At 33.1% G+C, this 15,461-nt stretch overlaps 1 protein-coding gene across 1 annotated transcript in view; it reads left to right on the top strand.

Moving 5' to 3' along the window:
- The window catches only part of LOC136028353 (microtubule-actin cross-linking factor 1-like), a gene marked incomplete in the record, with an annotated part of 451,602 nt that overhangs the window by 343,023 nt on the left and 93,118 nt on the right, over nt 1-15,461 (top strand). Inside the window, 7 exon segments of the mRNA XM_065706142.1 lie at nt 111-545; nt 2,421-2,582; nt 4,352-4,735; nt 7,766-8,021; nt 9,895-10,079; nt 11,883-12,191; nt 15,117-15,326. Of these exon segments, the coding sequence (XP_065562214.1) occupies nt 111-545; nt 2,421-2,582; nt 4,352-4,735; nt 7,766-8,021; nt 9,895-10,079; nt 11,883-12,191; nt 15,117-15,326 (1,941 nt within the window).

Below are 15,461 nucleotides of genomic sequence, written 5' to 3'. Positions count from 1 at the left end.
TCTCGGAAATGATACCGCCAGTATCTGTTGCTGAGAACCTTTTTGTGAGTCTTCAAGGTGAGGAGCCTTTTGTTTATGAAAAAATGTGATACTTATTAATTGTTTTATAGGAGTTGCTCAAATCTGTCACAGTTGATCTATCTTCATTGGAGCAAGAATTTGACAGTATGGAAGCGCCGGCTCGGTTGTTGCCAGTTGTTCAAACACAGCTGGATCAGGTGGCGGATTTTTTCGCTCGGCTGCAGCAGTACCATGACCATCTTGGGGAGACTCGCCGCGCAAGTGAAAAACTCACCAAACAGGGGAGAGATATTCAATCAAGTACAGATCAGATTGCGAATATGGAAAAGCAAATACTCAAGCTGGAAGAGAGATCGAAAGCTCGTAATGATGAATTGGAAAGAGTTCTTGGGAAATTGGAAAGTTTCTATGGACTGTTGGATCAGGTTTTGATCAATATTGAAGATGCTTCCAATGAAGAGGTGAAGTTTAAAGCTGTTTCGGCGGACGTGAATGTGATCAGGCAGCAACAAGCTGAGTTCAAGGTATGAACTGATATTTTATTTAATAATTTTCCATTGTTTTTTTTCCTCCTTTTTAGTTTTTTGGTGTATCGCAATGAAAAGATAAAAAAAGTGGAAAATTGTAAGTGGGAAGTGGGAAAGTGGAAAAGATAAAAAAAAGTGGAAAATTGTAGATGGAAAAGCGGAAAAGATAACTAAGTGGGAATTTGGGCATTGACTTGAAATTGTGGATTTCTTTGTCGTCTCTTGGACTCCAAGACTCTTGAACAGGGGGTGGGATAAAATCATCACTTGTAAGAGATAGTATCCGATTTAGAGGGACTGTTGGTTACTTTGAAGTCTGAGATCGTAACCCGTATAAATTTTTTGAAATGCTCCCTGAAGAGTCTAGGGGAATACCTGTTAATAAAAGTGGGAACTGAATGAGAAATCATTCGGCCAAAATATTAGACAAGTTTGGCTAGATACTATTTATATCTTGGGAATATATCGAGATGAACTCATTTTTCTATTATATGCTTTTCCGTTATTCTTTTATTGTTCTTCTTCATTCCTTCGCTGTTTCGCAATGAATAAATAAAAAAAAAACGTGAGAAATTTTCAGCTAGTTAATTAATCATGAAAAAAAGACAGTTCCTCTAAGATTTCGCCCAATTTAAGATAATCTATTGGAAACGCCCGTAGAAGAATATAAAATACGTTTTGCATATGTATGTGTATGTTATATGTGGTGTAATGTACGGTATACGTGAAATAATAACGCATATACATTGTTACATTGATAATAGATTGAGAAAAGTTGAAAAAAAGAAATTTTTCAATCTTGAATCTTAAATGAATTCTTTCCATGGTTTTTATTAACGAAAAAGAAAACTATAACTTGTGGCTGATCTACTGATAGCCAATTATTCATATTTTGAAAATATAACTGATTTGGTATGAATTTCATCTTTTTTTCGTACAAGTTTACATTACAATTGTCTCGCCAAAATATTTCGAGCGAGATTGGAGAAGGGGAGCAATCGATTTGACCGAACAAAATCGATATCTCAGGTGAAATCAAAACAGCCGCGTTAAAAATACGATAAAATTTATATTGATCATAAAGCTTAGTTTACTATTTAAAAAAAAGTAAAGTTCAAAATAAAATACAAAAATTACAATAAAAAAAGTCTTAAAATTTGATGACTTTAAAATTAGAGGTCTTGGAAATATTTTGATTTTTATGTTCCTGTGAAACACGTGGTTTAGCGACTATACCGGAGATTTTGAGTAATATTAGTTTCAGGTTAGTTTCATGGGTAACATCTATTCATCAAGCTGGAAGCTATAACATTACTTAAAGAGGCCCTAGATGGTCAATCATTTTGATCAAAAGTTCCCGTTAATCGATTGACGTGTGATTCAATCAACCTTCAATCGACTCTTTAGTCAAACACTTCAATCTCGATCGAAGTTAATCTAACACACTGCGTTTGGTCAAAATGATTGAGTCATATGATTGACCATCTAAAGCCTCCTTTAGACTTTTTCCTGGGGTTGCTCAACTTGCCTAACTTTCTCAAAAATAGTAAAATTCACCTATTTCCATGAAACCTTTTAATTTTGTTGTTATAATAATAAGGGGGAGGGGTAATACAAAGTAAATACGATCCCTGTCTCGTTTAGTTTTTTTTTTTTTTTTAGCACAGAGGCTCTTGCCAAAATATTGATTTAAACCTGTATCTCTTAATGATGGCAAACTCCTTAATATGAAACATTAAAGCCGCTTGAGCGCAAAGAAAACAACATATCCAAAACTTATACAGGGAATGTAAATCTTGAACTGGTAGAAATATCTTTAGTTACACGATTTTATAGAATAATTTTTCTTTATAATTTTAAATAATATTTTAGGAATTCTGTGAGAAGCAGAGAAACTCATTGGAAGAAACCGTCTTGGAAGCCAACAAAACTGGCCAGGGATTAGTTCAATCTGCAGCACCAGGCGTAACCACTACTAAGTTGGAAGGTGATATAGAGAATATGAATGAGAAATGGAACGCATTAAAGGCTAAGGTGAATTCATGTTTCTTCAGGGGTGTCACTTAGAAGGTGGAAGCATTCCCTTCCTAGTTTGTTATGCCCCCCCTAGATTTGGAAAAATACATTTTTTCGGGCCCCTCCCAGCTAAAACCCAGATTAGCCCCTATCTCGGTTTGCCCCTAAAACCCAGTATACCCCCCCTCTAAATCTAGTTTTGTTTTGAAAATCTGGTCAAAACTAAGATAAGCTTGCATAATTTAAGCGTCCACAGAAACAGGTATATCTTTACCTCTATGGTACTACATGGTTCAGTTTTTAATTTTCACTGTCATTTTTCACTTCTTTGGAAAAATTGGCTCCAACTTTGCCCCCCCCCCCCAAGACTTTGACTAGGCTACGCCATTGTATTCCTAAAAATGAAATCCTGGTCAATTTAAAAAAAAAGCCCCAAATAACGGATTAAACCAGTTAATTATTATTTGACTCGCAATCTTCGTACCTATGAAAAATTAGAAGTCCAAATCTTCGTGTTTAAACTAAGTCCCAAAAAAAGTCCAAACTAGTTGCCATCCGAGGCGAGAAGACAGCTCGCGCATCTCGAGCAACACGCTGGGCAACTCCGTATCCAAGCATCATCCTGTCTTCTGTTTGTGCTTGAATTATTATATTATACTTATCTAAAAACATAATAGTTTAGGAATGAAGGTTTCTTTCTTTTATTGTAGCGTTTGTGTTTTTTCTCTACTCAAGTTTCTAGATTTTTTTTTTATCATTTTTTGCCGTATTATTAAAGCTTTACCGGTTCTCAATACTTTTATTTCATGTACTTATAAATTTGTTCATTCTAAATTCATTTTCATTTCAATATTTCTTATATTTTTACAAATATGAAAAAAGTTATATGGAAGCACTTTTTTTATTAAATTTTATTGGATTCTTTTCTAGATAAGTCTTTCGTCCCTTAAAGATTTTCCTTCCTTTTTTATTGTGCCTGTTAATTTACTTCTAAAATTTTATTGAAATTTCATTTTATTGAGTTTTTGCATCAATCTTTCTCTGAGTATTCCCCCCCCCCCTATCCTCTGGCCTTCTGTATGTAACTCGATATAATTACGCTTTAAGGCCGAGGGTTCTCAAAGAAACAATTCAGTTACAGGTTCTCACTTTTGATTAAATATTAGTTCTTTTTGTCATTTCATGTCATCGTGGAGAAGGGGCACAAATTTGAGCATTCTTGCTCTTGAATCGTATATTTTGAAGTAATTTATCCTAGATTGTTTTTGTGTTTATCACTAGATGCTCGCTAGCGTATTTGTTACATCGTCTACTGCGTAGTAGGTTTCAGGTTCGCTCTCTGAGTGAACTTTTTTTTGGGAAATGCTGGAAACTGGTTTGATTCGATAAATATGGGTAAGGGGGAGATTGTGAGGGGAAGGAGGGCGCATTGGGGATATAGTGATAAAGAGTACCATATGTCATACCAAAAACATACCAAATAATTGCTAGGGATTCCCGAGTAACGCCAGGTAGTTGGTTGTATTTCAGATTTAAGCTTTTTATGTTTTTTTTATTTATTTTTTATGTAGTTTTTGGGCCTCTCATCCGACAGGCTTTGTTGCTAGTATGTATTAGAAACTATAACCGGAATTATAACTAAGAATAAAATATTTATATTCTTTCACTTAGTTTTGAATGTTGCTTGCTGCGATTATCTCAAACCTGTTTTTTTTTTTTTTTTTTTTTTTGAACTTAGTCCATTATAATGCAGGATCGTCTGATTCTTAAACAATTTTTCTTTTTAGTTGTTCGAACGAGAGAGAAAATTGGATGTTGGTCTCCTCCAATCTGGTAAGTTCAGGGAAGCCTTAGACAGTCTTGCCAAATGGCTATCAGACACTGAAGAAATGGTCACGAATCAAAAACCCCCATCAGCTGATTACAAGGTTGTCAAAGCGCAGCTTCAAGAGCAGAAATTTTTAAAGAAACTTTTATTCGATCGGCAACACAGCATGTCCACTCTTTTGGATATGGGTCATGACCTAGCCTCGAAACTTGAACCAAAAGAGAAAAAAGATTTGGAAGAAATGATGCAAGAGCTAGTAGCCAGATTCGACGTTTTGAGCCAGATGGCTGATGAAAGAATGCAGGCCCTAAACACGGCTATGAGTGTGGCTAAGCAATTCTTGGTAAGTTTTTTCGTTTTGTTTTTTTTCCAGGCTTTTCTTTATATTCAGTAGACAGTATGCTATGTCAGGTCTTTTGGGTATGGGTCACAACTTGGCCTTGGCAGCCCCCCCCCCCCAAAAAAAAAAAGGAAGAAGAAAAGAGGCAAGTGTTAGTTGCTATGTTTAATCTTTTTAGCCAGATTATAGCAGGATCCAGAAGAGTAAATTCAAATTATTTATTCAAATCGAATGAAAGGGGATCCCTCTCCAGGCAACAATGAAAGGGCAGCTGAATAAAAACACCTGACATTGAATGGCTATTCGACAGCCCTTTTTTATTTTAGTGTTTTTTAAGGCTGGTTTTGTTTTTATCTTATCCTAAGGATTTTTTTTTTACTCACTAAAATAACTTACCAATGCTGCTCTCTAATGACTTTTGAACACCCCCCTAAACATGCCTTGAAGTTTGAACTTAATTAACTCAGCCATTCCTGAGATCTTTTGCCCTTTTGACAACCAGGATGCACATTTAGCTGCACTGAGGGTGGTTTAGCGGAGATCTCGACTATGCATGATATTCTACTTTTGTTCACTCATTGGAATGATCCTCGTTCACTTTTTTTAGAACTCCCGCTCCCCTCTTTGCAAATATGATTATATAGATAGAAAAAATATCTCTTATTGCAGCCACTCTATGATCTACATGTTTGGACGTGTTAAGCTTGATTAGTTAGAGCAATGGTTCCCAACCGATTTTCGGCTTTGCCCCAACTAGGCATTTTGAAAATCCTGATGCCTTTATCGGGATATTTAAAAAAAAAAAAACTATCCAAAATTTTACGTGTTTTCACCTGAAGGAAGGTTAAAACGGCATTAACTTGGTATATTTTTTCGGGTCTTCGACTAGGCGTGCTAATGGCGTGCTATTTTTTACTAAGGAAATATATATATATATATATATATATATATATATATATATATATATATATATATATATATATATATATATATATATATATATATATATATATATATATATATATATATATATATATATATATATATATATATATATATATATATATATATATATATATATATATATATATATATATATCCAATTCATTCTGCCACCCATCACTTTATTTCTGGTTCTTATTTCATAGCAGTTCATTGATTTTCCTGGTATATGGGTTAAAACAAGATGTATTGGGAGACTAGCCTGGAAATATATATTTTTAGCTATATAGTTGGGGTTTTTTCAATTAAATCATTGGGGAGATTTGGGTTGGGAGTAAAGTTCAGCAAAACTGCCTGCAAAATGTATTAGCTGCAATTTTTCTGCATAGGGTAAAAAGCTGTATCCTATTGAGCAAAATTATGTGAAACTAAATCCCTCACATCTTGTTACCAAAGAGAAATTGAGAAGAACTGTACATTTCAATGAATAGCTAAAAATTTAAGCAATGCTTCAATATTGGGATTATAAGAATTATTTAAGACCAAACACTTTAGATTATTAGTTTATTGACTTACTAGAAGGACATTTTTGGAAATACTAATTATACTATTTTGACATATATATCCTATCAGTCTTTCAGTTTTATTCACATTAACAGAAAGCTGAATTTCTTCTGATTCTAAAAACGTAACTTTTATTGCTTGATATTTATTCTCTAAACCACAAATATTAAATATAATTTTTTCTTTTTAATTTGCTGGTCGAAACAGACCCTATTTTTAATTTATGCTGACAAATTATTGGTGGAAATTTCACCTAGAAGGAGGGACTCTTGTTACTACCCTATACTCTTGTACGGATGGGGACTGTGCTCTACGTTTGGAATCACAACCCTACGTTGTGCCCTGCGTTGGAGCATGTAGCACAATTTTAGTTAATACTGAAATGTGTGTTGACATGTCGCCAACTGTGTCGTATTAGTAACCATAGTCCTCTATAGGTTAGCTTTTTTTTGTAGTTAATTTTGTGGCTTGAATTTATTATTGTAGGTTTCTTACCTTAAAATAGCTATTAAAAAAAATTTTCATCCCTCTAGTGGCAATTGTCTCCCTTAGAGTTCGATAATTTTTTCCTTGTCTTGTTTTAAAAAATGTATATATATATATATATATATATATATATATATATATATATATATATATATATATATATATATATATATATATATATATATATATATATATATATATATATATATATATATATATATATATATATATATATATATATATATATATAAAGCCCTTCCCCGCTAGATTAAAAGAAAAATACCTTCTTTTTTATCTTCGTTAAAAAAAATTGAAAAAGCCTCTCCCAATAATTTGAAAGTGGACATATAACTATAAATTTGGGTAGAGGGTCGAGCTGGATCAAAAGACACTGTTTGCATCCAAAAAACTATATCTGCAACATTTAGGGGGGTGAAGCTGAAGCTTTCGTTTACAGTAAGAGATGCCTGAGGGAGGGGCAAGGGGACTTGAAATTATGCGTTACATGAGGGTTTACATATATTTTGTGGTCAGCTGGAACGTTTTTGTTTCGACAGAGTGGCAAGTGTCACAAAATTCATTGGAAACAAGAAACTTATTTATTTTCGTTTTTAGAAGTATATCTGACTAACTCCAGACTTTTGTATTAGATTCACCGTTTTAAATGGTCCGTAGACTTCTGACCTTGGCGTAGCTTCATTGTCTTGTTATGGGTTTCTAACTAAAAAAAAAATAACCCTCCTCTCCCTCACCCTCCTCATTATCCTCACTCTCCCTCCCCTCTCTTTCCTTTTTCATGTTTTGAAATAATCTATCTACCAAGATCCTATCTCCTTTAATGGAATAGTTAAACAAAAATGGGGAGAAAATTAGGGATATGGATAAAAACAATATAATAAAAAATATGTAAAAAATCAAAACTGGGAAAATGATCAAATAATCAAAACTAAAAAAAAAATATTTTATGAGAGAGGCAGAGGGGGACAAACCCCCTCTGCCTCTTTTCTGCGTCATGAAGTAAGTTATTTCAATCCCTTCCAGGATCAATTATCTCCTATAATGGAATGGTTGGATAAAAATGAGAAGAAAATCAGGGATATGGAAGTGGTACCTACCGATGAGGACAAAATTCAAACGCGAATTGAGGAACACGATCTATTACATGAAGAGATTGTGGCCAAAAGACCGGGCTTTGAGACCCTTTCAGATACTGCTTCCGCTCTTATGGTTCTTGTTGGTGACAAAGAGGCCTCTGGTTTGGCAGATAAAGTGGCTGACATCACTGACCGCTATGCGGGTTAGTATGTTTTAGTATTAATATATATATATATATATATATATATATATATATATATATATATATATATATATATATATATATATATATATTATATATATATATATATATATATATATATATATATATATATATATATATATATATATATATATATATATATATATATATATATATATATATATATATATATATATATATATATATTCGATGAGAATCTTTGACTTAAGAACCATATTAACCTTCTCCGCTAAAAATTGTCAAGAAACTTAGGTATGATACGTAAGCTAAGGTATATTTTTCCTGGATGTATTTTAAAGCCTCTTTAAAATACTCTTAAAAGTCTCTTTAAAATCTCTTTGTAATTCTCTTTGACAGCCGTACATAAATTACTGTTCTATTGTTTGGATAAGTACTTTTCATCCCTATTTAAAACTACTTTCTCTTCTTCGTGAAAAGGCCCGTCAGTTAGTTTCAGATACGAGTAATACGTCAACAAATTCTCTCCTTAGGTTCCGTCCACAGTATATCCTATCCTGTGCTATTTTTATTCATAAATATATTCATGGTCAACTTCCCTCTTCGAAATTATTACAAGCCCGAGGTAGTGTAAATCTTCATGGAGCTCCTAACTCTGAAGTTTTATTGGTCGTTAGAACTCCAACCGTGAGACCAGATTTTAGCCCTATATACGCATGTAGTAGGGTTTGGAACTCCCTGCCGAAGGATATCATAGATTGCCACTCCATCGGGGTATTCAAAAGATTTATGATAAGTCATTTGGGTTAATTTTTCTTCTTATTCTTCTTCTTTTTTTTCTTTTTTTAATATAAGTAATAATAGTAATATATGTTTGCCAGTTCAATTGAGTGAAAATGAAAAAAAAAATTGATATAACTATTTGCATTTTTCTGTATTTCTTTTTTCTTATTTTTTTCCTCTCCGTGTTGATTTCCCTTATTTTGTATTATGATTATTGATAGATATGATTGTAGTGTTTTCCCCTACGTTCACTGACCTTGGAGCCTTTTATGGGGATGTTAAGAGATGCATGTATTGATTATTTGATAATAATAAAATTGAAGTTGACGTATATATATTTATATATATATATATATATTTATTTATTTTTTTATTTATTTCTACGTCTGGCGTCAATCTATGTCTAAACAAGGTAGTATGTTCTTATAAAATGTGTAATAAACAGTGTAATTAAAATTCTTATTATATTTTATATAATACTGGTTTTTTTTTATGTGCCATCTCAATTTATGCGCATGGCTTTTCTCATGTATGATTATTAAATTTCCTAGTTGTTTTTTTTTTTTTTTTTTTTTTTTTTTTTTTTTTTTTTTTTTTTTTTTTGACAGATTTTCTTTTTGTGCGGTAGTTGATAAGGGACGTCTTAAGGAGTTGGATTTTAAAAAAAATCATTCATAAGGTCAATCATAAGAAACAAAAATCATTTCTGTGTTTTTTATTATGAAAAGAATCGATGATTTTTTGGTGGGCTTGTTGACTCATAATTTTGTTGTTTTTACCTCTATCTCACTTGTCCTTTGTATTCCGTAATTTATAACTCTTTTAAGATTTAATAGCCTAGATTCGTTGCCTAGATTTCTTTCTTTTTTCTGTCCTGTTTGAATTTACATTTGGCAATGGTTTCTTGTAGTATATGATATATATTCAAGGTAAAAAAGCCAGCTTAAAAGAAAAACGCTCAGCTTTTCGTATAAAAACAAAATAATCAATCAATTGTTTTACAAACCCAACTAGCGCAACTTTAATTATGTCTAAAAATGTGTCCTTTAGTTTCTACGGATCACAACGAAATTTTTTCAGCCCTTCAAATTTTGATGGGTTTTTTTTTCAGGTCTTGTCGACGCATCTGACAACATTGGTCAGCTATTAGCTGATGCAAAGCAAGGCTTGCGTCATTTAGTCCTTTCTTACGAAGATCTTGTCTCGTGGATGGAGGATATTGAAAATCGACTCTCTAGATATAAAGTCTTGTCGGTCTATACAGAGAAACTTGTTGAGCAAATGGAAGAAATCACGGTAAGTTTCACTACTGTATATTTCCATTATTTGTTTGAAAATACTAAAAAACTTCGTTAAAAATGTAAAAGACAAAAAAAGATATAGAGAAAAAAAGGATAAGACAAGCGATAAAGGCAAAAAGGAAGGAGTATATGGGTATATATTTCGCCTGTACAGAAAATGGTGTCTTTAGTGCGTGTAAAGACCAAAAAAGGGAAAAAAAAATAACGAAGTCAAGCTAAGAACCAGAAAATTAAAAATGATTAAAATTTAAAATGAAACTAAGCAAATATAAAAATACTACTCGCGAAATATGTATGTAGTAACAAAATATAGAATTGGTCGTATCCAGAAAGTCAATCAAAAACCGCCAACAGCACATCACAATTATCACTTGTGAGGCTGCGCTGCTAAACAAAGTAAACTGAAGTCCCCGTCTAGTTACTTTACCGTGATTTTTTTTTGGTGAACCTATCCTAGCCTATTAATATGGTCATGGAAAAACGAAGTGCTATTCTTTCACGGAAATTTATCAAACGGAAATTTATTACGTGCAAAAGGTAGTTTGATCTCTCGTTCTTGATAGGTTATGATGGCTAGGTACATTTTAAGAGTGAATTATGACATTTGGTCCCTCGTTCTTGATAGGTTATGATGGCTAGGTACATTTTAAGAGTGAATAATAACATATTGCCGAAGATTGTGCCATTGAATCATCCTCCTGGGTCAGAACGAAAAGTAGGTCATCCCCAAGGATGTTCCGAAGAGGTCATAAGGAAAAATTTGAAGAAAATTAAAAGTTCAAGGGAGAAGGTGAAGAGTGAAGCTTCGAATAGGCCGGGGTGGTGGAGTATGGGAACTATTTTGGGCCTAGGTGGTTTGGTCCTACACTGGTTGCTACTAGTACTTGTAGTTCGACCTAACTTTCACTTCGTTTAGTGGGTATTTCGTTGGGTGGTCCGTGTTACTTTGGAATTCGCTCTTCTAAGAAGTCTCAGGAGTCTTCTGATGTCGTTTTTTCAAGGAACTTTCTGACCAATTTATAAAAAAAAAAACAATGGAATTTATAAGAAGAAATATGGAAAAAAATATAATTTTGTTATTAAAACTGGAATTTAGTAAAAACAAAGTATAAAAAACTGAAATTTAAATTTTCTTTTTTTTTCTTTTTTTTTTTAGCGTAACTTGTAGAAGAGGTGGCATTGCACCAGCAGAACGTTTATCTGAGGATTTTTTTTTCTTAAAAACGTTTATATGAGAAAAATTATTTGAGAAAGTTATAAAAATAGAATCTATAAAAAGAAATATGTAAAAAATTGTAATTTTATATTATTTTAATAGCAATAGTATTTTGGGATTTAGGGGTAAAAAAAAAACAAAAAAAAACGTAAATTAAAAAGTGTCTGCTTTCTATTGGAACTTACAGAAGAAGTGGCATCTCACCAGCAGAACGTTTATCTGAGCAATTTCTTCTGAAAATTGTTTATCTGACAAAATTATTTAAGAAATTCATATAAAAAGTGGAATTTATAAAGAATAATGTGCATAAATAATAATTCTGTTATTAAAACCGGGATTCAGTGGAAAAAAAGCAATCTAAAATAAATAAAAAACTTAAAATTAAGAATAGTCAAATTTTTATAGGAACTTTCAAAAGAAGTGGCATCCACCAGCAGAACGTCTTTCTGAAGAATGTTTTTTCGACAAAATTTATCTGAGGGACTTGGGAAAAAATTTTTTTATAAAAGCATCATTATAAAAAAAAAATAATGCTGTTTTTGAAAAAGGAAAGAGATGATAACAATCATCTGTCTTTTGTAGGAACTCACAGAAGAAGTGGCATCTCACCAGCAGAACGTTGACAACGTCATCGACACTGGATTAGAATTAATGCGTCATATCTCTAACGAAGAAGCTCTGCAGCTGAAAGACAAGCTCGATTCAATTCAGAGGCGATATAATGAGCTCACCTCTCGAGCCTCTGATTTGCTGAAAAATACACAAGAAACTTTACCTTTAGTTCAGCAGTTCCATGAATCACATGGAAGACTTAATGAATGGCTTATTGATGCTGAGTCTAGACTTCAAGGCTTGGAGTCTGCCGTTACCGGTGGAAACCTTGCTGTTCAGGTAAATTAGCCATAAACAAAAAATGATTTGAGCCGTCCTGGCCGAGTGGGTTGGTGCGCTGGATTCGGGATCCTTCGTCTGAGAGGACGCGGGTTCGAATCCCAGTGTACCCAATTCTTCAGTTTGGGACGGGGGTCAGTGGCGTGACTCTGTAAGCTTAGCCAGAGTCGACCCAGCTCTAAATGGGTACCTGGAGAAATCTGGGGAAGGTAAACAGGAAGGGTGTGCGAAAGCAGAGGATGGCTGCCCCCCCCCATTGCACTTTCTGGCTGAAGGGCCAAGAAACGGAGATCAGCACCGCCGGTACGGACTGTAAAGTCTAATGCCGTATCCTTAAAAAATCATTTCTGTTGGAATTTTGCATTTCTAGTCTTAATTCTTTGTTTAGTTTACTTGAAACGAACCTACACACACAAGATGATTGACTAAGATTTACACAGCTTATAGTTTCATGAAGCTACTATGATTCTTTTGTCTAAATTAATTATAGAATGTTCTTAAATTCACATTATATTAATTATCTAGCCCTTATTCGAAGTGAACTTGCCTCTTTTATTTATATTTCTGTATCTGTGTGTGTGTGGGTCGAACTTTACTATTCAGGTAAATTAATCATAAAAAAAAAATTGTTTTTTCAATTTTTTTGAAAAAACTGATTAGAATATATTCTTATAATTCTAATCAGGTTTGCTCTCTTGATTTATTTTAAATAAATTTTGTATAGGAAAAGTAGTTGCACAGAAAATAACACAACATGAAAAGGAAAAGCCAAGAGAAAAAAAAGGAAAAGCAACTTATCATTTACAATAAATTTATACAAAGAATTGTTGAACCAAACAGAGTCTAGTCATGATCTTATTTATCAAATCAGGGGCGGATCCAGGGGGTAGTTTTAGGGACACTTGCCTCCCTCCTTCCAGAAGGCTGAAAGTTATACTAATTACAGGGGTGAATGGGCAAAAAAAATACAATTGGGGAGAAAAACTTTTATTGATGCCCCCCAAACATTAATTTGGTATCAGCTCTTGTTCCCAATCCTTTAAGCTAACATTAATGAAAAATGAACGATCCATTAGGTCTAGTTCAGTTTTCTTATTTACCTCCCATTGCACTTTTGGGCTGAAGGGCCGCGAGACGGAGATCAGCACCGCCAGTTTGGACCTTAAGGGTCTAGTGCCGTCTTACTTACTTCTTACTACTTTAATTATTTAGAATACAAAACCGAAAATAAACTGAGAATCAACCTATTCTAATATGTTACAATATGTTTTTGTTATATGTATATGTTTTACAATATGTTTCGTTTGTAATATGTAGTAATATGTTTTCGTTATGGACGGAAAAAGCGTTGTCAAACTTCAACCATTTAGTCTTACCTATTTATTTTCTTGATTCAGTGTTGCAACACTGACAAAAATTTGTCACTTTTCTAACGAAATAATGATATAACTCCCTAAATTTTAAGCTTTCATGGCTGCTGACAAAGGTGCTAGTAATGTTTGAAAATATTCCGAAACTTAAAATAGTTGATCGACAGGTATGTTAATCTTTCCTTTTTGGCGGGTCTAAAAGGGAAAAGGGTGGTCTACGGATCTAGTCTCCCGGACCTTTTTTGAAGGTCACGTTCTCTGGGTTACGTTCTCTTCATGTGTAATGAGCCTCAATCCGTATTGATGTATGAACTAGTTTATTTTTGGTTGATGGTAATGTATAGACTAAGACTTGTAATAATGTGTAGACTTTTTAGCTTGTAGGCGTATCTAAATATTTAGTCGTCCCAAATCAAAAAAGCATTTTTTTGACAAATAGTGCGGTGTTTTCTGTGGATTATCTGTCTACAGGATTGGGTCCGTAATTAGACTATTTTGGCCTGTGGACCCGTTTAAAGTAAGTTCAATAGTTCTATCAAGCACTTAGGGGTGGACTTTTAGAAATCTTTCTTATCAATTCAGTACTTATCATGTTTTATTGTCTCTTATAAATCACAAATAAGAGCGTTTTTATTCCCGAGAACTGACAGTGTAGTGATATTGGACTGAGGTTTACGTGAAGCTTCAGTCCATACTGGTTCATTGCTGGTCGATATGAATGTGTGGACTAGGGACTATTTTTGTTAATGGGAATGATCTGGATAATCTCCCGACAATATTTTATCTTTTGGCAATTTCGTAGTTAAAATACTAAAATTGGTAAATAGAAAAGTTGTTTGATATCTTAAAGTTAATATTTTGGATCGAATTCATGGGCCGTTTGCGCTTTATTGTTGAAGTACCAAAGACATCAAGAATCTTAAAAAATTATACCAAGGACATCAAAGTGAAAATATTTTTGGCCCCTAATCTTAGGTATATTCATTCCTAAAAACCGCAACAATCTCAGATTTTTCTCTTGTAGGCTCAGAATTATGATTTTTTCTCTTTTGGGGATTATCACGTTTTTGCCTGTGTTCCCAGATTGACCCATGAAAATAAATATCTATTGATCCCCAAAACAACTACACCTTCAGAGTAAAGTTATACCTTCTTAAGCTTTTTGGTGCTAAACCAAATTACCAAACCAAAAACCCAATTTTGCCAAATTACCAAAATTACCAAAAACCACACAACTGCATATGGAGCTCTTTTGCATTAAAATTGAGTTAATTTTCTTTGTATACACTTTTTTTCAATATTAAATAAATTATTTAAATAAATTATTTTGTAATAATAATTAAAATAATCATAATAAGTAAATATAACGTAATAAAGTATAATATAATAATTATAATAAGTAAACTATTTTCTTGATTAAATAAATAATAAGGAGAACGGAAGAAGAAACGTATGAATCTCGATTACAGGATTTATTTTATACTTCTACTAAAAATTACTCGCTATTTAAGCCTAATTTTTCTTTTCCTTTTATTGAGTCCTAATAAATTTTTAGGAAGATGAGATTCTTTCGTTGGAGACTGACTTAAGTGATGTACGGCCATATTTAGAAAGCGTCAATATCACTGGACCGCAGCTGTGCCAAAGAGCACGAGGAGAGGGAGCCGCCACAATAGAAGGCTTAGTGCAAAGAGACAATCGTCGGTTTGATGCCATTTGTGAACAGATCCAGAGACGTGGTGAGCGGCTCCAACTTGCTAAACAGGTTTGTTGCATTTAAGACTATTTTGACATGATTTTTGTCCATTTTGCGCATAATGAGGATACAAAAAATATCCCAAGATGATGATATGGATATTTTTTAAAGAAACCGAAAGGAAGATATGAATAATTTCCTCTA

This window comes from Artemia franciscana, chromosome 6 (assembly GCF_032884065.1).
Source record: "Artemia franciscana chromosome 6, ASM3288406v1, whole genome shotgun sequence".
Taxonomy (NCBI): Eukaryota; Metazoa; Arthropoda; class Branchiopoda; order Anostraca; family Artemiidae; genus Artemia; species Artemia franciscana.
Note: the sequence above shows the minus strand (reverse complement) of the source record. Positions and strands in the feature narration are given on the sequence as shown.